The sequence below is a fragment of the Coccinella septempunctata genome, chromosome 8 (assembly GCF_907165205.1).
Source record: "Coccinella septempunctata chromosome 8, icCocSept1.1, whole genome shotgun sequence".
NCBI classification, from domain to species: Eukaryota; Metazoa; Arthropoda; class Insecta; order Coleoptera; family Coccinellidae; genus Coccinella; species Coccinella septempunctata.
Window position 1 is genome coordinate 24450138 of NC_058196.1, and position 25193 is coordinate 24475330.

General features: G+C 37.4%; 1 protein-coding gene across 1 annotated transcript in view; it reads left to right on the forward strand.

Moving 5' to 3' along the window:
* Positions 1-24357, forward strand: part of LOC123318378 — a 118382-nt gene extending 94025 nt beyond the window's left edge. The window contains exons 13-25 of the mRNA XM_044904986.1: positions 10024-10174; positions 12159-12385; positions 12460-12685; positions 12793-13074; positions 13194-13415; positions 13527-13693; positions 13773-14061; positions 16074-16431; positions 16879-17004; positions 19636-19737; positions 20299-20455; positions 20542-20668; positions 23554-24357. Of these exons, the coding sequence (XP_044760921.1) occupies positions 10024-10174; positions 12159-12385; positions 12460-12685; positions 12793-13074; positions 13194-13415; positions 13527-13693; positions 13773-14061; positions 16074-16431; positions 16879-17004; positions 19636-19737; positions 20299-20455; positions 20542-20668; positions 23554-23718 (2599 nt within the window). The 3' untranslated portion in view covers positions 23719-24357. The remainder of the gene's footprint in view (positions 1-10023; positions 10175-12158; positions 12386-12459; positions 12686-12792; positions 13075-13193; positions 13416-13526; positions 13694-13772; positions 14062-16073; positions 16432-16878; positions 17005-19635; positions 19738-20298; positions 20456-20541; positions 20669-23553) is intronic.
* Positions 24358-25193: the final 836 nt, after the last annotated feature.

A 25193-nucleotide genomic window follows, 5' to 3' on the forward strand; every position in this document is an offset into this window, starting at 1 on the left:
TGTTGATTTTTTTTTTGACATGGTAGCTTATGTCCACGGTTCAGGTGGTATATTCGATTGGAAATACTTCAGTGTAAGGTTTCCGGGGGTGGCATAGCCCCCAAAACAACACAAGCACATTCTATGGACATCCCAGGGACGTCTCTCAAAAAATTGGAGTATTTCCCTGGGACAGTCTCTATTGGGACATAGGACATACAAGGAATAGTCCATGGACATCCCTTAGCTGCCAAAATGGACATATTTGGGACGTATCTTTCGGTACATGCTAGGGATATAACAGGTACTACCTACAACATTCCAAAGATATCCCATGGTATATCATAATATACTCTTACCAAAATGGTGAATACGTTGAACATCCCTGGATGTTCCAAGACTGGTAAAAATAAAGCGTTTCACTGAAAATTACAAAATAGGAAACTTTCAAAATGACAATGCTGAAAAAAATTGAAAATGATAACTGCAATAGATCCTTATACGACCCTATATCATTTGTTTATTGAGTTATCGCAAACTATGGGAATTATTTTCGGGAAATGAAAATTGAAACTTAGTATTGCCGAATTTTTCTCATTATTGAGTTACTTTAAAGATCTTATGAAACGGCTCACTAATTAAAATTCTCACCAGTAAAATTCGACTAAATTATTCACAATTTTTTTCACAATGATCATCACAATCTTGCCTTGTTCGAACCCTCCAACAATATTCGTAAAAATGGGATTAAATGGGGTAACAAAAATAGCACTTTGTCAACACAAGCACTCAATAAACTCTCTAATATTTCTACAATGTTTTTCCCCAAATCGTACGATACAACAATTTTTTTATGCGACCTGATGTAACTAATCAGATAGACTCGGAGTCACCTTCCACAGTCCCGTACTTGAAATTCAATGAAATTTTTCCGAAATTCTAGGGGTTTAAGTTCAGCCATCTTGAATATTCTAAATAGACAATATTTAGGAGAATGAGATATTTTGATGACTTCTACCATCTGTCAAATAAAAAGCCTCACCTTTGAAATCACCCTGTGTTTTCATCTAGGCAAAATCGGGAGAATCTACTCTTACAATATACGTACAAGACAAAGACTCACCCTTTATGTTTCAAAATTGGTTGCATTTTATCCAAGAGAAATTATTATCGAGAAGATTAGAGTGTGCAAAAAAGTGAAGGCCGACATGGCTATAATAAAATCTTTCCTTAACTTTCACTTACGATCCCATACAAAATCAGAGGACAATAAATCAAACGAGGACAATTCAAATTTTTTGCCTTTCTTCCATAAGGAAGCGAACTCGCTTTAACCTGGAGTTTGAGTTTCCGCTTTTTTTGGGACACTAGAATCTTAATCCGATTGCGAGAGGGGGGAATATTGGAGTGAGATCTCTGGGATGGAAGTAACGGCAGCGTCAGTGTACATAAGGGAATACTGGGGAAATTTTTAATTCGAATTCCTGGTCCAAATCGGATATGAGACGGGAATGCATTAGGAATAAGGGAAAATTTATGCACAGGAGGAAATGGGTGGAGGTGTAGGTGGATTCTTTGTCGAGATTGGAATAGGCTTACTGGAAAATTATAAATTCGGAATCTCCTGCAGAAGGTGTAGCTTCTTGTCAAGAAAACCTGAAATGCTCTATTATTCATTAAAGTTTTAATTGGCTGCAATATCTGCACTACTGAAATTAATCTCAATAAAAAATATTGTTTCGTGAGACCACTAGATGTGACCTGAATAATCCTAGAATTCGCCATCACGTAGCATAATCTCACCGCGAAACGTCGTGCTCGCAGAACTGATACTACCAAATAAATTAAAATGTCAAGAATCTCAACAGGTTATGGCACCAGACATCTCGTAATTCTCCTTAGTTTTCAATAGGTTGAAAGTCTTGAGGCAATATTACTTCCCGTATGAATCTTTGTCATATTTGTGGAACGTTCTACCGTTATCCCAGCTTTCAAAGGAATACATCCTTGAGTATGCAGAGTACATTGTCGGCATGTGCTGCAGAGAAATCATCTCGACTTCAGGCGTCTCAGAAACACCGTCATAAGCACGTGAATGCGGGGAAGATTACTTTATTTGTATTCATACCGGCGGCTTGGAATTTGACAGATTGTTTTGACGTTAATGTGTTTCTCCCGAACGGGAGGCGACGATCTTCGACGTGTATTTCTGCGATAAAATAGTTTGATGGAATTTCCCGGCGTTGTTCTGGATCGGAAATTGGTTATACAGGCTGTCCCACGATCGGCGGCCTATTAGGTTAGGTTAAGGGGGGACGACTCAGAAAATTGTTCTGAAAATTTTTCTACTGGGGCTTACGCTCCTGATCTATCTGACTAAAATATTTCCAATGTTTCGACGTTGCCGCTTATTCGAAAAATTAGATTTTCTATGTTGTCATAGACTTTTTCACACTGTGTCAGCTCCTTGCTTTTGCTCGAGTGTCAGTGTAGCAATCAGTGAAACCCCACGTCTTTCACAGAATCTCAACAATAGAAAGCCGGGGTAGACATTAAATATCAATGGAGAAGTGTATCAGTGAAGACTAGGGTGGTAGTGTCTTCAAGTCTCTACATTTCAACGGGTTTTGAGTATTGAAAAGAGTGCTTATTTCTAACTAAAAACCTGGTTGTAAGTAATTTCAGAACAAACTCTCACTGGCAATTAATGTCTACAAAATGAATACAATATCAACTCGTGGAACTTATAGGTATGTGGGCTGTTAAGAAATTTGTTACAAATAGGCTGAAATTAATTCAAATTTGGAAACCTGGCAAGTAACACGACCTTTCGGCGTGGATCTGTCACAGCTGTTGGTACCTTAGTCAAGATGCAGTGCGAGAGAGGGCTCTCTATGTCTCTTTCGCTCTCACTCGAGGGTCTTTTCAAGATAGCTGCCTGTTTTTTTTTTGGTGTAGCAGGGAGAAAATCTGCAAATCAGACGAACCACCCTCTCCTGAGGGGGAACAAGTGTGGGGATTCTCATTCTTCTGAGCTCGAGACACACTAAAAACCCTTAACTGCTTCTTGAATATTGGTTCCGGGCATTTGCCTATAAACCGTTCATCTCTTAGTCGGTTTTCTTCTCGCACACTATCGTGCTGGGATTTCTGTGTTCATCTTCTAATGGATAACCGTTTATTGGATTTTTCAATAAATTTGTGTTCTTATTTTAATCTCTTCTTAATTGATCTCTTGGTCTCCTTCGGTAAATTCGCATTCTCCTTTTGTCTTCCTCTGGGTCGTAGTCCACTAGTCTCCTGAGTTCTTGATTCGGATGGTTTTTCGCTGTTTCGTATAATTTCTCTGCTTTTCTGTTCATGAATTCCGTTATGGTTTCCCATTTTAGGTCCCTATAAAGCTGCCTATTCCTGACAAACCAAGGTGCATCTATTGCACATCGTAGCAGCTGGTTTTCAGTGGCCTGAATTTTTTTGATGTGGCTCTTTGCCGCGAAACCCCAGGCAACTGATCCATAAGTCAGTTGAGGCCTAGCAACGGCCCGTATTATCTTCAATTTTGTCTCTTTCGGCATGTGGCTTCTTATTCCTTTTAAAGGGTAGAGTCTATTCATCGCTGCTTTCGTTTTGTCGATTGCTTGTTTGATATGACTTTTCCAAGTAAGTCCATTGTCAAGCGTTATTCCTAAATAGTTGGCTTCATTTTTCCAGTCGATTTCTTCGCCGTCAACTCCTAGATTCGCTGTGGGTCGCAGTCTTCTCTTCTATAGTAATATTGCTTGGCTCTTTTGTCCATTGGCCTTGATTTTCCAATTTATGCACCAGTCATTTGTTTCGTCAATCGTTTCTTGTAGAACTCGTTCGTTACTTCTGGGTTGCGGAATAGCTGCCTATCATTTAGTGGCCATAGAGTCCGGTGGTTGAAGTTGACGGAACCCTGTCACATTTCTGTGATCAACAAAACTAACCTAGAACCATTATCAAGTTTATTAATTTTAGTTCAATAATCAAAAGTCGAAGCTGGAACCTAATCTGCCGGAAATCGGTGGGGTAACGAAAAAAAGATGTAGATTATGTCGATAATTGGCCCCAAAGTCCTGCTGGAAGCTAACTGCTAGCTTCTTCTTCTTCTACTGGGCTGAACTGAGGCCCAGTGACCCATTGTTCATCCGCTTGTACTTGGAGAGATTCAAATCCTGAGACACGCTGACAAAAAAGCCACAAGTAGACAGATATGAGTCCCTCGCACCATAGGAATCGTGAGTGTTGTGTTTCCTTGGTGTCCATCCTTAACTCTTCAAGGTTGCTGCAGATAATCAGAATATGTTCAACCGATTCACCAGTGCTCCTGTACCAGTGGCACACGGAACAGCCAGTCAGTCCCATTCTTGTATTTATAAAAAAAAATGGCCAGTCATTGTTGCAGTCACCAGATTCAGCTGTTGCCTCTCAAGAGCCAGAAGTTTTTTGACCCCAAACACAGAGGACGGTCTCTCAATGAGAAGCCTCGACTGCCTGTCGAGTATCACGTAACTGATATCTTACGGTGCCAGAAACTGGCAATCTAACACAATATGATATGCCTAGATTAAGCATACTTTGAACTGCAGGTCTGGATGTTCAGCTACAGAGAAAATGGAAAATATTACCCCAGAGGTGCACTGAGAAAACAAAAGGGCTGCAGTACCTTGATTAAAAAACCTCAGTTGGTAAAGCTCTTTTACAAAAAACACTCCAAAACTCTCTAACAATCTCACACTAGATCTCGAACTCCAATTAAATTTCGCCTCACCTTGCAGGGCCTCGGAAAAAATCTCCCTTCCTCACTCAGAAAATTCTCCCCTCCGGGCAAACTCATAACCCCATTGAGCAGACATAACTTACACTGTTATTCAATAATTCCAGAGAGAGATGAAAACTAACTGTGAGGAGGAAGAATTGAAGATGTTATAAGAACTTTGAAGAGTATCGTAAAAATCTGCAGTTGGTACTCTTCCGTTTTCCCTGCCAGTCGATTCTCTAGTGGTCTTCTCTTGGTCTATTTTGTGGTTTTCTAGGTTTTCTAGGATCCTTCTCATGGATTTCCTGATAGAGGAGTGTTGTTGGTTGCTCGAAGTTTTCGGGTTTCGGTTGAGAGGGGAGGCTTTTAGAATGATGAAACAACGTGTTAAACTCACAGCACCTCTACTCAACGAACACCGAGCAATCTCCATTATGTTTCTCTGCCGAAATGCAATCAGCGTTCGTCAACAACGCAATCTGTGCTGAAAATTGCAGAATTAGAATTCTCGATGCAAAATGATTAAACTCTTCCATTTCGCAATATAACGAGGACCTATCTGAGATGTTTGTTCGACAAAAAAGAGCCTCCCTAATCGCAACTTCGGTGTCTTCAGCCACGGCGAGACCAAGTGGCACTCGACGCCTGGTAATTAATTTCGAGATCGTTTCGCTGTTTGTAGAGCCGAATTTAGTCTGAGAATTCCGGCGAGAAATAGTTCGGGAATCGGCGTGAATAATCGCATTTTCCCGCTGAAGGGATTTCCATTGGCCCAGAATTTAATCAGGTCTTACACTACTTCCGCCGTTTGACGCTTTTGAAAGAGGTGCTGTTGTTCCTCCTAGTTGGAGCAGTTGTTTATATTCACAGTACTAAGTGACTGGAATTGGACCGTTAGAGGGAGAATTAGAAAGTCTGGGTCGAATTGGATGTTGAGAGAGAGTGACATTCTAAACTTTTCCTTCGATTTCGGTAAAGCCTCATACAAAAGAGCTGACAACAAATTCGATGTTCCAGGAAGAAGTGTGTTGTATTGGAATGACACTTAGCTGATGATGCGCCGAATGCAATAATCAAGGGAAAAATTATCCCATTCTGGATATTCTATATCTGGCACGAAAACTTCAAAAGCTGTAGATTTTGCAGGACTCAGAAAATAATGATGAAGATCATGATGAATTAATCCTGTACTACAATAGATATTCAGGTTCCAAGGACGTCTATTATGGTCGAACCTGCAAATTAATAGCCGAGGCTAGCAAACAGCTCTGGAGGGGTGTTACTGATATTTTTATCGATATCGCTATCCAATCCATTCTTTAAATCGTGGATTAACAAAAATGACTACGCGCCACGCCGCTCTCGTACCTTTTCGTATCACAGTGACGACAGAGGACGAAAAGTGTCTGCGGACGAAAAATACTCGCCATCAGAAATATTAGACCTTTCGTTCGGAAATAGGTACAATTTCGTACAAATATTTCAAAGGTAGATTCTTGAGGTCAAAAGAAACACGTTTTTTCTCTATATACCATTATTATATACTAAACAAATTAATTCAGATGCATAACATCCGCAGATAATTAAATCAACGAATGTTACGATCTAAATCGAACTAACAAACTACCATCGCTCGAAGTATTACCAGAATTTTCATTTCGTCGACAAAGAGTAGATGCTGACTATGGTTTCGGTCTTATTTGACCTCGTCAGAGCAACAAAAAAAGGAGCCGGCAATTCATAGCATTTCGTTGACGAATGAGTTTTGTTGCTCTGACGAGGTCAAATAAGACCGAAACCATGGTCAGCATCTACTCTTTGTCGACGAAATGAAAATTCTGGTAATACTTCGAGCGATGGTAGTTTGTTAGTTCGATTTAGATCGTAACATTCGTTGATTTAATTATCTGCGGATGTTATGCATCTGAATTAATTTGTTTATTATTTACCTGCCTTACTGTTGAAGGCGTGATCCATTTCTTATTATTATATACCTACTTACTTTTTATTTTCGAACATCAAATTACTCGAAAACGGCGTATTATTCGAGAAAATATGATGAATACTTTTATTATACAAAACGTTTAAATGTTCTCTAAATAGCTTCCAACTTAGTTTCAAGAGTTGGATTCTTTGAATTTTTGGTATTTTTATGGTAGGTAATGGTCATAATTAGAAAACTGGAAGACGTGGGGGATATCTTGTGTTCGAAAGAGATGCATCAAATAAATGAGAAACTATATTACGAAATTCATCTCATTCGATAAAACCGTTTTTGAGATGAACTGATAATAACATTTTTTTATAGTTTTTCAACAGTCTTTTAAACCGAGCCGATTCGGAAAAAAAGCTAAGGGATAAAGGTGTTTCTTTCGACCTCAAGAATCTACTGTTGAAATATTTGTACGGGTCAAAGACTTGCACTGTATAGAAGGAAGAAAACAATATTCTGAAAGGATTAACCCAGAAGGAAAATCCACAGCTCTGTTTTCGAAGATATTCACTCGAAATATATCATACTTGAGAATTTTCTCCAATCCATTAGCGCAAAGATACTGTTTTCTTCATGCAATAAAAACACAGTCAAAAATTTTACTTTTGTTTCCTTGGCCGGATCGTAACACCAATGGGGAATTCTCCTCAATTTGGGTTATCACTGCATATGCAAGTTTGAACTGAATAATTATGAGTTTCATTCATGATTTTTTCAAATGCACCGCGGAAACTATTCAAAATCATTCTTCAAATATGGGGTTTTAAAAATTAAATCGCTTGGTTTCGAGTTTACGATTTGGCAACAGCGCCTACTAGACAATGAAAAGAACAATGTCCGATCAGCTTGTTTATAAAATAATAGCTGTTGATTTACAGGCGCGTACACACTGGCGAGGTTCAACTGCAATCGGCCATAAAAATCCCATAAAATTTTACGACCTTCGTCGCAGACTTCATAGACAGCCATCTTTGTCTATCTCATCGAAATAATGTATTTTTTGTCCTTTATTATCAAGGTATATTTCAGTCGATATTGCCAACTTGTGCAATCGAAATGAAACGCTTTAAATTTTAAATACCCATTTTTATTTTTCATTCTCAAGTGCTTAATATTTTTTTGGGAAACGGTTGGAATGGTTATTTCAAAATGTGACTTTTCAAAGATATTTCATAAAAAATACATCATTTTCGTCAGAAGGAGTATTCCCTATAGTGGTTAATGTGAACCCGATGAGAGTCAAAAACTAACCAAGTCATAAAGAAGTGATTCTGAAAGTTTCGCCCAACTTCGAGTGGATACTCTAATCCATCTGCATCTCTGAGAACAAACCTGAAAAGCAGTTACTCCCACTATAACCCATATAATGCGATTTCAGGGTTGAGGAATTCCACGAAAACCATCCGTTTGCCTGCATACCTGACCTGTTTCGAAGAGCTCGGATTTGAACAAACAGACGTCCCTCCAATGCTCTTCCACAATCGGACGATTAATGCAGAAACCCAGGAGTTATTACAATTCTACCTCCACCTTCGAATCAATTGTTGAAACTACCCGTTGTTGTTTGCACCCAACGTTTTCCTACTTTGTCTCACTTCTACGAATTATCCATAATTCAAGGGTTGCATTGAGGACGCGTCAAACAATTGCTCGAAAAGTCTCTAATGAACGCGTTGTACAAAAGTGTTGGCTTCGTTAATAGTTATTGCTTCTCTTATCTGGGTAGCTTCATGAAATTCTCCACTGAAAAACTGGAATAATTCAGCGGATCAGATTTATAGTCATGCTTCTGATGGATCAGCTATCGAAATCTTTGTTGAACCCTCGCTTTTTAGCATTTTCTAATTATCCTCAATCACTTTAGACTATACCATAGGTTTCCGCTGTTTATTGCAATTAAGAGGAGCTTATACCACGGGACTTTCTCGCCATTTGAACGATAAGAAGTTACGAATATCACACTTTCGTCGAAAAGATGGCAGCTCTTAATGAACGTCTTTTTTCAATTTCACCAGGATACGAATTGTAGCCAATGGCAACACTCTTCGAGAAATTTTTTCATGTAGAAATTCATAGAAGGGAAAATTGAATCTCGGAAAGTTGATAACATGAATGAGTATTTGTTCTTCAATGAAAAAAATTTTTTTTTCGTTTGACGAATAAAAATTTCTGACTTTCCGAGGTGACGAACTGATTGAGTTGAATTATAATGAAAACCCCATATAAATTAGTGGTTTCTGACGTGAGATATTCATTTTCTCTTTTTGAACTGACCACTGAAACGGTGTAGACCCTTCTTAAACGACTGTTTGAAGATAACAGTTAGTAGTCTATATAGGTACCTATTTTGCTTTTATATTCCCAAGATGTTCTCCAAGTGGCAGAAAGTACCTAAGCAGTTATCTACAGAATTATTGAGTAGGATAGTGTTGTGACCTTCACAGTTAGCTATCCAGGTAAATCAAACCCGAGTGTTTATCGGATGCATTAACGGAAACTCTTTTAAAATATGACATTTGACAGAATTCAATTCTTTCCCTGCCATTTCGAAAATGTACAGCCCTATGTTGCTGTTCACATTTATCCCCACATGTGATTTGAGTACCATCAACAGATATTTCAAGAGTAGGATAACGCGTTGAATTGAAAGGCATAGACAGATATTTTTATGAATGTTTTATATGCTACCCATCAATATGGCCACTATAACCCAGAACGAACAAATCTGAACAAAAACTGACGCTAAAGCATATCGTAACCTTTATGAGGTATGGAAAATTCGGGAAAATAATTTTCAGTACACCGAGGGATATTTATGACCTTATAAAAATAGTGATGGTGAATTCAACTTTTTATTCTTCACCGTGCAATCTGAAACGAACAAATTGATATTCTGAACACAAGAAAATGAGTTAGTTCTGCCCTGAGAAATAACATTAGTTTTCTTATAAACGGAAACTTTTCACCGATGTAGAATTTAATTTCCGAAAATGATTAATTAGTATTGAGCAGAATGATAATTATGTTTATTCACAAGTAAAAAAAAAAAAGTGTTTACAACTATCAGAGAAAGTGAATGAAGAAGCTCAACACAGAAGCCTAAGCTCAAAAAAGCTATCACTTATAATTAGGTGATATCATCTACATATATCCAAATTGAAAAATTTAATGCATTCGCCCTGTTTAGGATTAAATCAGAATAATGCTGAAAGATATCGAGCTAAATCGTCCACTGAATCGATTTCGACTATTGATTGGTTTTTTTTTTCAGGCATTTCCACTGTCTTTCAACGAAATACCTGTGTCCCGGAGTACCTGCAGTTATGAGTATGCTACTAGCCAATATCAACGCCTACTACGCCCATACTACAGGTCTGTCGGCTGTATCAGCAAGTGACCGTTTTGCTGCTTCGAATTTTGGCGTAAGTATCGTAAACTTTCTTTGAAGAGAGCCCGATGGGGCGTCTCTCAAGGTGACTCATTTGTACCGATATTTCACACTGTGAAAATGCCAGTTTACCCAGTGATGAGATCATTTGAACACTGACACTTATAGTTCGAATTTAAATGGACTCAAATTTCGGATTCAACTCAATTTTTTTAAGATGAAGTGGGAATTCATTTGAATCACTGTCATTATAGGTGGCGCTGGGATATCATTAGTATTTTTCAGCATTCTGAAGCCACAAATTGATGATTGTCCTCAGTTTTTGTCTGCCAGCGAGTATTCGATCATAATTTCTGGATAATTACCGCTATAGTTTCCATACCTAAATTATCAACTCAATGCGAATGCCGAGAGTGGTAATATTCCAGGTCCAAACTAGTAACTACTCGGCTTAATTTGAATCCACTCTCCTAATATCTTCGCTTTATCGGGAAATTTGTTAGTCACTCGGCTGTTCATCAAGGAACTTTGACATCAATCTTGAAAGTTTCAATTGGCTATAATTCGTAAATAGCTACTCGAAGTGGAGCAGCTAGAAGTTCTCACCATTTCAGCAACGCGTTAATCATCCGGTAATATGAATTCGAGGTTAATGAGCATGCAAGCCACGGTTATTGCTTCGTTTATTTCGGTTATTGTGATTGAATATAGCAGAATCATTCGTAGGTAATAATGAAACGGGCGATGAATGGCGAGCTTTATTTTCGGTTTTAGCTGAGTATATTGGCTATGCTGGGAAAGCATATTTGAAATGATTGAGTTAGTGGTTCGTGAAACCGGTGCATTCGAAAGCTTTGTATTTATTTCCAGCTATTCATATGATTAGGACTTCGCATAAAGCAGTCATCATGAAATGAAGGGTTTGAATACCCTTTTCAGGGCTCAATATTGTTACGAACCCTCTGCCTTGCTCATAGTTAATTCAAGAACCAGTTCTTCTATCTTTGGAGTCCCATTTTCATCGTAAAAATCGGATTACTCAAAGAAGACCGCAGCAGTATAAATGAGTGGAGCAACAAGAAAATATGTAGTACATATTTTCGTAACCAAAATTGTGAATTTCTAATCGAGTTCTCTTATCTGAAGCTCAAATCATGTCATGTCTCGAATAGTATACTCTTCAACTTTTGGATGTAGTTCAGATCAGCAGTTCAGTACGATTTATTGACCCTCTTTATGTATTTCTAGCTGTGAATGATGTTCAGCTCTACCCAGTGAGGGTTCTGGGACATTTTTCATCCCTCTGTGTACCATCAGCTAGGTGATGTGGTGCTGGTCTTCCTGCGAGTGATTGTGTTGAAAGAATCATCTTCTACAACGTTTGCAGTTGTGAAGAATTCAGGGAATAAATTTCACTCCTTTCCTGATTCATTTCCAGTGCTGTCCTTTATGCCAGATATTCGATTATAAGACTGATGTCCCCTAAACCTTTATGTTGCAACTCTCTTCTTAAATTCGAATATAAGGGACAAGGTCATTTGACAGTCCGAATGGATAACTGTACTATTTTCAACAAAGGTCTAGAGATCCTTCGAATAGAGTTCCTGGTTTTGATCTTCCCAGCAAAATATGGTGTAGTCAAAATCGTATAAGAACAAGTCACAGACGTTGCAATAGCATGCTTTTCAGGTGGAATTCAGGAAAGCCCTAATTGTGAATGCAGGGAACAAGAGAAACAATAAATCATTCGGTTAATTATTGTTCCACTTATGAATTTCTGGATGGTTTCGAATCATTTTTGAATTGGGTTGTGAATTTTAGATCAAACTGACATGTTCGAAATCATGGCAGTAACCTTTCTCGTCGAGATGGTACACATTTTGACCACGTCATGTTCAAACTGAAAACATATGTGTTTACCTCAAAAAGCCCCAGTAACAGCTATTTTATGTAATCTGGGAATTAAATATGCTGTGTCCCGTACAAACAATCAAAATCAATCTATATTTTCTTTGCAGAAAGAAAAATTCGTCAAATTACTCGATCAACTGCACAACTCCCTCAGGATAGATCTCTCGATGTACAGAAACAACTTCCCGGCCTCCAGTCCGGACAAGCTTATGGACTTGAAATCCACGGTAGATCTTCTGACGAGCATCACCTTCTTCCGTATGAAAGTACAAGAATTATCCAGCCCTCCACGAGCTAGCACTGTAGTCAAGGATTGTGTCAAAGCATGCCTTAGGTAAGTTTGTGAAAGTATCAGCTACTTCTTCTTCCAGCATCGAAGGCTCGACATTATTCCATACACGTTTTCAGATCGACATATCAATTCTTGTTCGAGAACGCCCACGAGCTGTTCAATAGGGACTTCATGGTGGAGCCTAATGAACCAAAAAGAGAACCAGAGGATCACGGTCCAAGACTGGACAGTTTGAAATTCTGGCACAAACTCATAGCTCTCATCGTGTCGGTGATCGATGAAGATAGGAATAGTTACGGCCCTGTTTTGAATCAGTTTCCTCAAGAGCTCAACATTGGACAGGTGAACATAAACCACTCTCTACATGCCTATAGAAAAGCTCCAGAATGTAGTAAACTTTGAAAAGTTTTCCAGTAGGTTCTAATGTATGCTTTACGTCGTTATTCCAGCTGTCTGCGTCAACCATGTGGTACTCATTCGGATTGGACATGAAGTACGCGTTGGAGGAGCACGAGCAGCATCGACTCTGCAAATCTTCAGACTACATGAACCTCCACTTCAAAGTCAAGTGGTTGTACTCGAACTACGTGAAAGATGTACCTCCATACAGGGGTGCTGTACCCGAGTACCCTGCTTGGTTTGAGCCCTTCGTGATGCAGTGGTTGAACGAAAATGACGACGTTTCCTTGGAGTATTTACATGGTGCCTTCAATAGGGATAAGATAGAGGGCGTACGTATCTTAGTATTCTCCTGGTATACCATGTTTGGTCTCAATAAGACATAATTTCTATAGTAGAGTATATAAATATAGGTTCCTCTGTTCAAACTCAACCATATCTTTCCATCCAGTTTCAGAAAAGCAGCGAACACTCCCTATTTTCTAATTCTGTAGTGGACGTTTTCACCCAACTCACGCAATGCTTCGACGTGGTCTCTAAGTTAGAATGTCCCGACCCGGAGATCATGAAGAGGTACATGAAGAGATTCGCCAAAACAATCGTCAAGGTCCTCATAGCCTACGCTGATATTGTCAAAAAGGAATTTCCGGATCATCTCAGGGAAGAGAGAATAGTAAGTTTTGAGATTAGGTCTCTTCTCAAAAAAAAATGTTGCTCTTTATCTTACTGTCTTACACTCCTTTTGGTTACCATATGCATGCTTCATAAGATGCTAATTTTACAGGCATGTATTCTCATGAACAACATCCAGCAATTGAGGGTTCAACTCGAGAAGATGTTTGAGTCGATGGGAGGTGAAAAATTAGAAAAAGATGCAGCAGATATCTTGAAGGATCTCCAGAATACGCTCAACGTTTGCCTGGATGAGTTGGCTTCCCAATTTGCATCAAGGTACGTCCAAATTGTCTAACTTTCTAGAATCCATGTATCCTTAGTAGTCTTATACTAAATTTCGAATATCTTCTCACAGTTTGGAACCAAGAATAACTGCCAGTGTTCGTGAGCTCGGAGATCTGCTTCTGGCTATCAAAGGTGGCGGTCAACAAACCAACCTGAACCAACCGAATGCCCGTAATACGGTGGCAAACGAAGCTGACGAAGTACTCAGGCCTCTAATGGACCTTCTGGACGGGTCTCTTTCTCTATATGCTCAATCTTGCGAAAAGACTGTACTCAAAAGACTGCTGAAGGAACTTTGGAAGATAGTCATGCGGATTTTGGAAAAAACCGTGGTGCTACCTCCAATGACTGACAAGACGGTGAGTCTGATGTTTTTTTTTCCGAAAATATAGAGCCATCGAGTAGACAACAGAAAGCTCAGTAACAATGCATTATTGTATGATAGGTTCGCTTGTGCAGAGAGGGACCAGATTTGATAGTAAGATACTGTGTCAGCATGAGAAATAGATGTCGATCCCTTGAATTTGCACAACGCTATAACCTAGCTTCACAGTGTCCGCTGGGGGAATGTAAAGAATTACTTCATTTCTTATTTGGTAGTATAAATATGGTGATGGTCTTTGACCAACTCAGCATTGATTCACCTCATTCTGAAGTTCGGTATTTCTCTCCGATTATAGCTTTGTGGTCTGGTTTGACCATGCACTTAAAATTTCGTCAATTTCCGAAGTGGTTGAAAATTATGCAGCATTCTTTCAAATGACTCTCATCGCCTCAATGAGAGATATTCTTTACATTCCTACTTTTGCCTCTACTGAATGTATTCCAATGGTATTAGCGAAACAAAGATTGACACAAACGATCTCGATACTTTTGAGATCAAATAATGATCTTAAAATTAAAAGATCATTATTTATTAATTTTCTTTATGTATATTTAATGTTATACACATTTGAAGGAGTTATATTAAAAAGTGTTCATAGATACGAGGATATATTGAAAAATTCTTAGCCTACTATAGAACTAAAGAAAATTTCAATGTCAAAATATTTCATTACTCAACATATTCTCCTCTTAATTGGATACATTCATTACAGCGAACCTGCAACGTCTAGACCTTTCAAAAAAAATGTTTCTTCTTGCTCTGCCAACCAGAATTTTACAGTTTTTTTTACCTCCTCGTTGGAAGGAAATTTACGACCTTTTAAATATTTTTTCAGTTGAGGAAAGGGATGATAGTCGGATGGAGCCAAACCTGGTGAATAAGGGGGGTCTTCTAGTAATTCAAACCCAAAATCACGAATTTTCTGCATGGCAGATCAGTAATGTCGAATAGTAATCTCCGGTTATTGTTCTATCCTTATCCAAAAAATCATTCATTACTACTCCATGGCAATCCCAAAAAACTGAAGCAAGAACTTTCCAGCAGATTTTTGGACACGAAACTTCTTATGTCTTGCTGAACCAAAGTGTCGCCATTCTATCGATTGTTGATTTTTTTCTGGATCATAGAAATGTACCCAAGCCTTATAGTCCCATAGTAACAATTCGGTTTAAGAAGTCTACATCGTTTTCAAATCGAGCACAGATCGATCGCGATGCTTCTACCCTTGCACGCTTTTGGTCAACATTCAAATCCATTTTGCAGCAATTTTTCTCATGTCCAAATTGACGTGAACTATTGATGAACGTGTTCGTATGAAATATTCAGTGCTTCGGATATCCGTTTTAGCCCAATTCGACGGTCTGATAAAATCATGTCATACATCGATATTTTCGGGGACTGACACAGAAACTGGCCATCCCGATCGGTCATCATCTTCAATGGAAAATTTACCTCTTTTGAAGCTTGCAGTCCAATTTTTCAAGGCGGCATACGAAGAACATTGATCACCAAGGGTATTAAGCATATCTTCGTAAATCTGCTTACCTCTTACCCTTTTTGAATACAGGTACTTTATAATGGCTCGTTAGTACAATTTTTCGATTTTCACAATTTCGGTGGACATCTTCTTTCTTCTAATTCATTGCGTAACTCGGGTTTACTTTTTCGACCTCAAACTTCAGACTGACACTTCTAATGAGTTATTATTAATTGCTATGGAAACACAATTTTTTTTGCATGGAACTGGTCTAGGCTAACTGGATATCAATACATCCTCGTACAATGTTCCTGGTTATATGTTATAACTAATGTTCAGAATAATAGGAATGTTTACGTTTCATCGTGACTTATCAAATCGAGTGAAAATGAATCATAAAATTTTTCCACGTTTCTAAAGCGGAAGCGCTTCCTATATCTGTTACCCCACCCCCCAGAATGGATCTTCTGTAAAGAGCATCACAACATTGCCCCTTCTCAATTTTCCAGATGATGTTCAAGAGCATAACCGACAACGCCAAAAACCTCGCGGCCAACACGAAGATAGAAGACATGTCCAGGATATTCAAGAACAAGATGACGGGCAAACAGGACATGAAGCAAGCGCTGACTGGCGTAATGGACATCTCCAAGGAGGTGGAGAAAAATCTTTCGCCGAAACAGTGCGCGGTCTTGGACGTGGCCCTGGACACCATCAAGCAGTACTTCCACGCCGGCGGTAACGGACTGAAAAAGGCCTTTTTGGACAAGAGCGCTGAGCTGCAGAGCTTGAGATACGCGTTGTCTTTGTACACACAAACGACGGACACGTTGATCAAGACGTTTGTTCAAACTCAGAGCAATGAAGGTATGTTCGATATTTTGACTGGAAGTGTGGGATTTTGTTCGATTGCCACGAGTGTATCTATTGATGAAATTCAAAAATTTATACAGCTACTGACAATGATATCTCTCACATATAACTTGTGCCAGCAGTGAGCAGTTTTCTTTTGAAATACGTAGAGTTGTGCAAGTTCGAATAAAATGATAAGATTTCGTAGAAATTCTGTATCCTCGGTAGCATGAGACATTATTGAAGACAGTATAAAATTTTTAGAAAAACTGGAATTAACGAAATTTCAAAAATTCAGCTCACCCACAACTCAATAATGGAATTCACGAGGCATTTTCTCTGCGTACTTTCTCCATCAATTTATTGTTTCATTGATCATAAGCGAAATTTTTGAATTTCATCCCCTTTTCTGTTGTCTTATGGGCTTCACACCCTTACTCATTGAACCTTACTATTCTTAAGTGCCGCTTAACACTAACGAAACAATGCTACAAAGACAATTCTCGATAGAGAGGGAAGAGACCGAAGCAGGAATGGAAGCTTTGGAAGAACCCCTCAAAGCTAAAAAGAGAAGGGAAATTCGTCAAGGTATAAGAGTATTGCGATTTGCGAAATTTTTGCTAGTTAACGAGCTACGTAGCACCAGTGGATTACTCTATTGGCTCAAAGGCTTACTTGGAATTAGATCGTCCAAAAGCGTAGATGACTCATTGAAAATGCAGTTTGAAAACGCTTATTTTTCTCCAGAGAAACTTTTTTTTGCTTATCCGTTTCTTGTTTCGACAGAAAGGTAACGCTGTTTTTGAAAATCGATTTCTTTTCCTCATCGTCAGTTATTCATTATCAAGAAATTATTTGGTGAAATCCAATTTCTTTAATATTATGGAAAAAAATATGCCTCTCGCTCATATTGAAATACTACAGGGTGTATTTCAAGGTGAGGCTTTTTTTAACAGAATGTGGAACTGGTCTAAATGAAGCGTTTCACCAAAAATCACCTACCTATGGAAAAATTTCAAAATGACAAAGTTGAAAAAAAACTCTAAATTGATTACTGAAATAGATCCTAATACGACCCTAGATCGTTGGTTAGCTGAATTATAGCAAAGCAGTGGAAAAAACTTATCTCCTGATTTGACCATGTGGTTTCGTTTAGGATGTTGGCTCGTTCGATATTTACGTACGTGGTAATGAAAATGGAAACTTAGGATTGTCGAATTGTTCTCATTATTTTTTAGTCACTCACACTCTTTTATGAAATGGCTCATTTCGATAACAACTGACAGAAGATACTTAGGACACAAGTGTAAAAAGTTGAATAAAATACTTCAAAATCCAACCAATAAAATTCGTCTAAATTATTCACGAATTTTCTGACAATGGGCGTCACAATCTTCTTGTTCGAACATTCCAACAATCGTGGTAAAAATGGGATGAAATGGGAAAACATCATCAACATAACCAACATAAGCACTCTCAAGAAACTGCCTCGATTTTCTACTTTTCTTTTCACCCTAAATTGCTATACAATAATTATGATTCTCTCAAAAGTGACCTGATGCATCTAATCCGATGAACTTGGTACTGAACCTTTCATTGTCCAGCCATATGTTTGTTTTGTTTCGTTTTTGCGATGCCGGAGTCACCTTCCACAGTCCCGTACTTGAAATTCAATGAAATTTTGTCGAACTTCTAGGGGTTGTACCTCAGCCATCGTCGATATTTTATATAGACGATTTTTGGTTGAACGACTTATTTTGATGAGTTAGTTCTACCTTCTGTCAGAAAAAAGAATCACCTTTGAAAACACCCTTTAATAATTTTGCTAAACTGAATTGACGAAACCGGTAAGTGCTTGAGGAAAATCCAAAATTTAACTGAAATAAGTACATACTTTTCACTATGATGGGTTTTTTACTACTACACGTGTTTCGCTATAACGATATAGCTTCTGCAGGTAGGTGAAAGTGAAACATAAGTATTAACTCAGGTGACATCTGGATGTTAGTTGATATAAGTGTTACACGATGGAAAATAATTTAACATTGAAGCTTCAAAGGATTCCGAATGATGAATCAAAAATAACAAGAAACAAAACTGAATTTTCTATTTCAAACGCATTTTCAATGGTCCAGGCAAAATATCTTCTAAATAGCTTACAGGCTTCGAACTATCAACTTAGACAAATGAAGATGTCACCACAAAAATGTGTGAATTTTTTCATGGCTTTATTCAATAAACATTAGTCGCAATATCTTAGCTAAAACAAGTTCCAACGTTTTTTGCATGGAAGAGCTTTGACAAATTGATCGGCTAGCACTTGATGAAAAATACAATCTCGATTTATTATGTTTCCTATAGGTATATTTCAGAAAATAGATAATCATTTATAGCAATTTTTCACCCAGTATTTTTCGTTTCCTCAAAATAGTCGGTAAATTATTATTTTAAACCCCCTCTGTTTCTACAAGCATTTTTTTAGCCCCGGTTCGAATGTAAATATTTCCTTTACTCTTGAGAATAGGAATGAAAGGAATAGATAGCATGGGTCGAGTGAAAGTAGCAGTATCAAATAGATAGTAGAGGTGTAGTTAATTGCAAAGGATGAACAGTCGTCCTTATTCAAGAATTTCAAAGATTTTTCATATTTTATTTATACACAAATATAGTCAACGTACTTGTAAGATAGCTAGATCAATACTTCAATTCTATTAGTATTTCGTATACTTGGTATCCCAACTATAACCTGCCATCATTTATGGTGATGTTTTCGCTCAAAAATATCATTCTTCCACTACAAAGAGAGATTTCTTGTGCACATGCTGTAAAAGTAATTCTGAAGACTTTTTGAGAATTAATCAAATCTATATTATGCAAGTATTCGTGTTTCCATACAAACCGTCACATACCCTAGTCTTACTTACCTCCTAGCCAATTCCCTATGAGTTACAAACATTGTACACTAATGTTGCAGGTAAGCGAATTATCGTCACCGCTGTATACTTGTCAGCAATGAATTGTAAAATTTTGAGTAGTCATCTACCATGCCGATTTTTCGAAGTCCAAATTCTCTCCATTCATTGAGCAATTTAATCGACAAATAAAGTTGAAGTGGGTTTTATTATCCCAATTTATGTAGTCCTAATGCGCTGCATTTACCACAGAAGAAGGTTTTGAATCCAGTGTTTGGATATCATTTTACATTTTAAATATTTTCAGATCTGTCTGGAGATGGAAAGGAGGGTTGTGTTGGTGAGCTTTCAATACAAGTTGAAATTTTCACTCATCCTGGCACTGGCGAGAATAAAGTTACTGTAAAGGGTGAGTATTATGAATCTGCCGTTTCACCTGATCGTAAATTTTTCAAAGATCTTTCTTTTATATTATTTTTGAATATAATTTACAGTTATTTAGCGTTTTTTTCAAGTTTAATCATCAGCCTTTATTATTTCATGGGACAATCTGTTGGGAATTTTTCCAAGGTCAACTTTCGACACGCGTATATCATAAAGATATAATCGTAGACCTAAATATGATACATATGCTGAAAGAGCAACTCTTCTAGTGATATATCTGAAAATTTTATCGAGCTCTGTGCAACCGTTCAGTCTTGGCGATTTTTAACTGACCTATCTTTTTCGAAAACTTTTGACACGTGTATCTCCTAGAAAAATCATCTCAGATCTAAATGTGATACATATATTCTAAAGGAGCAACTCTTCTAGTAATAAATCTCCGAATTTAATCTATACAGTGGTGGTTCCAGGAGTGATGGTGAATTTTATATTTGCGTGATATTCGAAAAAATTGGGGGCATTGAACGTTCATTAAAATTAAGTATTTAAAGGTGAAAAATGTACACAGAAATCTTCATCTTTTCAGTTGTTGCTGGCAACGACCTGAAATGGAATGCCCCTTCGTTCAAGCCATTCGTCGAAGTCAATCTAATAGGACCCCATCTAGCAGACAAAAAACGCAAACACGCAACTAAAACAAAATCCAACAATTGGTCGCCTACATATAATGAGACGTTCCATTTGTGAGTATATTTTCATCGGACGTGGCGTTTTCTTCTGTTTACGTCGATTCAGTTGAATTAATTGAATGTATTTGTTCGAATTTCAGTATGATTGGCAACGAGGAGTCTTTGGATTTCTATGAGCTGCACATATGTGTCAAAGATTATTATCTGTTGAGGGAAGATAGATTAGTCGGAGTAGCTGTTATGCAACTGAAGGATATTGTGGATAAGGTAAAAACAATACAGATACTTAACGAAAGACTTGAAATAAGAGCTATGCAGTCTACACCAAATTACTTTACCTCTTGAGTATTGATTTACCTAGTATGTTTTTGAGTTTTTGGGATTTTCTGGAATTTCAGGCACCTTACTCGGAATTTTCCTGTTTTGATCTTACATTGTTTAAAGGGGCAATATCGTCTTTCTCGAAAAGAATGCAGCGTTCTTATTCGTCGGAAAATTCAAAAATTTTGAGGTACTTGTTAACGGGCTCACTCGATTTTGAACAATTTTAAATAAAATATTACGAAACCATTTTGGAGGATATAGATGGAGAATCCGTGAACAAGTTTTATCTATTCGGAACACTTTACATGTCGTAATTTTTAAGCTCAAATTTGGTAATCAAGGCTGTGGAAATCGGAAATACCTTTTTTTGAGTGAATGCCATATTTTTCGAAAAACAATTTGTGAATAAGCTATCGATGTGAAATTTGTCACATCTGGAGCGTGGCGAAGCTTTCAGATTCTGGTTAGAATCGATTTAGCCGTTGTAGAGTTTCTCAAATATCACATATCATTTTTTATCTTACTTTTGCGCGTCAGGTATAGAAATATTTTGAACCTACACCATGTTCCATGAAGAAAACACGTGCCTCCAAAAAAAAACAGCGTGCAGGGCGAATACACAAGCGCCAGAAGAACGAACTATCCTTTTTTTCTTTATCTGATCAGATTTAGTAGCATATAACTCATAAATATCAAATACTACTTAAAAAGAACTCTGAGAATTTTTTAAATATCTCGAAAATAAACTAAAATATAGTGGACATACGACATATTTCAAACAAACATTTTTCAGTAAACTCAAAAACGAATTGAATAATTGAATCATCATTGGTTTTCTTTACGAAATCTTATCACTTCAAAAAAAAAGGTTAGCATTTGAACATTTTTCTCTTACTCTTATAATTTTATTCGACATATTTTATTCTCGGAATTTCTATATTCGTTAAAAATATACTGAGACATTTGTCTTAGTAAACTATGTATCTTCCAAAAAGACTTTTTCAAATTTAAAAGGACACAGGGTATTGAAGTTTAATTCAAAAAACGCAGCATTTTGTCCTATATTCACCCCTTTTGTTTCGTTATCTTTCCATCATTAAGATAACCTAAACCGTCCTTATGTTAAACGTTCGCCATGACAAAAGGAAACGATGCATTGCTTAGTTAATGATGTCATTACCGTTAACTATAGAAAATTAGACACCCGAAAGCATTCATCCGAAATAAGGGACAAATGTTCGAGCTATTGTATTCTTATTCTACATTATTAGCTTGAACTAGTAATTTTGTTGTTTCTTTTTTAGTTTTCAATTCAACTTCATTAACTTCAATTATGTTATAACACCCTATAAAACTGAAATGGAGAATGAAGAAGATTCATAATGGGGGTTTATGCTTTTTATCGTGAAATAAAACACTTGAACCCCATACAATGTCCTTTTCACAATATTGGTTTCAAAGATCGATTTTTGGTGGTTATTTAGAAGGTGTTGTCTGTGACGAAACGAAGTCTTCTCTCTGGATAAAAAAACATGAATTTCTTTGTCTATCTAAAATAAATAATCCAGAGCCTACTATGTTTTTGAGCTGCGATTTCCATGGCTCAGTTAGAATGACTTTATAATAACAATATTACCTTTAAGAAGGATAGCCACTGATGAGATTCAATAAGTTTTTTTCATCACCAGGCGATTCAGTTCATTCGAAAATCTCCATATGTACTGAATTTCGTTCAGTTGATAAAACGATACCAATTGTTTCACACAAAAACTTTTTTTCTTCAAAATCGAAAATACGAATATTATTAAATATTGGAGTGAAATCTAAAAGGCGGATTTTTGTTCTTGATCGCCAAACAATTGGCATATGTTCTCAAAGTACGGAATAAAAATTGATTTCAACTTCAACCAGAAACAAGGGGAATACCGCCAGATGGAAAACGATCAAAAAGACCGCTTTCTACTCATAAATAACTGTCAAAGTCAGCCTGTAAATATCTCCACCTCAGCGGCCACTCACTGTCCCTTTTTTGAGATATTGCCTTATTGCTCTCTAGCCAGTCGGTCTCTTTGATAAACGTCACGGACTGTATAGTTTTTGGGACGGCTTCCAGGATAATTCAGAAATAATTTTTATATTCTGTTTGCCAATCCGAAATCGAAATGTTGATTTCTGGGAGGGACTTGAGAAAAGAGAGTACCTATCAACCCTTAACAATAGTATATCGTGTTTATACGAATTGAAACTGTTGTAGATTTTTATATATCTATCTCTTTATCTGTGGAGAATTTCAAATTGAATCATATTGAATATTGAAGGTCAGTTCTATATCTGTATTTTTCAAAAGTTTCACTACTCTTTTGTATTCCTTTTTTTCTTATTTTTTTTTTTCAGATTCAAATTTACTAAGGCATATCAATTTATAAAAAGGCTTATTTCTAAATATCTACATTCTGAACATGCTTTACGTTATTTCATAAAGAATGACGTACTCAAACTCAATATACTCACAGCAAGGTGGCAAAATATCAATTTGCGGTGGCGGCAAAATGTCTGGGGGCGGCCCTGGTAATTTTTATGACTTATTATGTTACTATCATCTGAATAGATACAGAAGGACAGCCCGTTCTTCCGGCGCTTGTAAATCCACAGGGTTGAAGCACTTAATCAATTCATCTTCTGATCCAATCTGAATGTAGATCTACTTTTTGTCTTATCGCTACTTAATAGATGGGTCTAGGTCGAAGGTTCCCTTGTTAAGAAATCTGGAAGCTCTGTCTTCACGCCGTTTTTGGTCAATTTCAGAATCACACTTAATTTTTTTCCAGGGTACCCGCGCATGCTGGCTCTTGTTGGGAAAACGGATACAAATGGACGAAACAGGCTGGACCATCCTCAGGATCCTCTCCCAGCGCACAAACGACGAAGTAGCCAAGGAATTCGTCAAACTCAAGTCTGACATAAGGCAGGAGAATCCGCCTCCAAATCAGTGAATAACCCGCGATTTCAACTACCGTTAATAAATTTTAAAATTAAGTGACAACTAATAACTGTGTTCATGGCTGTACGCAAGCAGTGCAACAACAACAACAAAAAAATGATAAATGTTTGGACCGTCCTCATTATTTGACTCGATATAAATATACATATATACGTTCATCAAACGAGATGGGACTGTTTGATATATCACCGTGATCTTAATAATATTTAATGTGCCTCCTCAAATGAGTATGAACAATAATCTATTATTGAAACGTTTATAATCATTAACTCTGCATCTACTGACGATGTTCTTTCTCTCTCACACAAAAATGTTCTTGTTGTATGAAGTTCGCAATAACCGAATCATTGGAATAATTTCGAGGGATGATTTTGTCGCTTCATTCGAACTTTTTTCTCCCAAGTTGAACTAGACGGATTAACACCACTTCACCCAAACTTCGTCGTTCAAATTTTGTCCTTTCACGAGAAAAAAAAAACGGGAAATTAGAGACGTAACACAATGAAGGCGAAGGAATCAATCTCTCATTCTTACAGGTGAAGGAAAAAATCAAAATCACAATTCTTCTGAAGGTAGGTACTGCAATTCAGAAAAAACTCATTAGATACCATAATTTCCTGACACGTGGTATAAAATAATTAGACAGGGTGACTGTTGACAACGGCTTAGTGGAGATGAGGACCTCAAACTGGATGAGGATTGGGAGTTTAAATGTCCCACATAAGGATGTTGCTTTATGCTCCATCAGCTCAAGAAAACAAACATTTTGTACGATTGTTCTTAGGTTATCGTCCATTTTCGCTCAACTAATGTTGGTGTCATTCGATAGTATTTGATCTACTGTATCGTGGTGTGACATTTGATTCACTAGTTTTGGAACACCCTGTATAAAGAATTGAATCGCCGATGTCACATATTTTTATCGAAATATGTCGAAAAACCATCAAAAAATGATTGTGAAAACAAGTTTTATTGACACTAAAGTTCAAGTTTTTTTCTCATAAAAAAACAAACAAATTACAAAGAAAAGAGACGGGATGACATCAAGGCGTCCCTCAACTTCAATTTAAAAAAAAATCAAGGCTTCACGTAAGAAATTGAAAGCGCAAATTAGGAACTAGTGAATGCCGTTTTTGAATGGAGATTCTTGAGGTTTTTACTTCCCCTCAATCAACATCTCTGTTGATATTCAATGCTAATATCAAAAACTGGAATTCAGGGGCGTATCATTGAGGTAGAAGGGCATTTTCATTCACTAACAACTTCTACATCTGTTTGTCGAAATTTTTGGCTTCAACTTTGAAATTCTTGAATTCCAGTTTACGATATTAGTCATCGTACAAGATGTCGTTGTGTTAAATGCAGCCGTTTGGATTACCTATCCTCCAAACCATAAGAATGGTGTTTAACCGGCATCTTGGGGGTCCCCGGTCCAAACGAAGCATTTTGGGTCTATGTGCTGTAAAT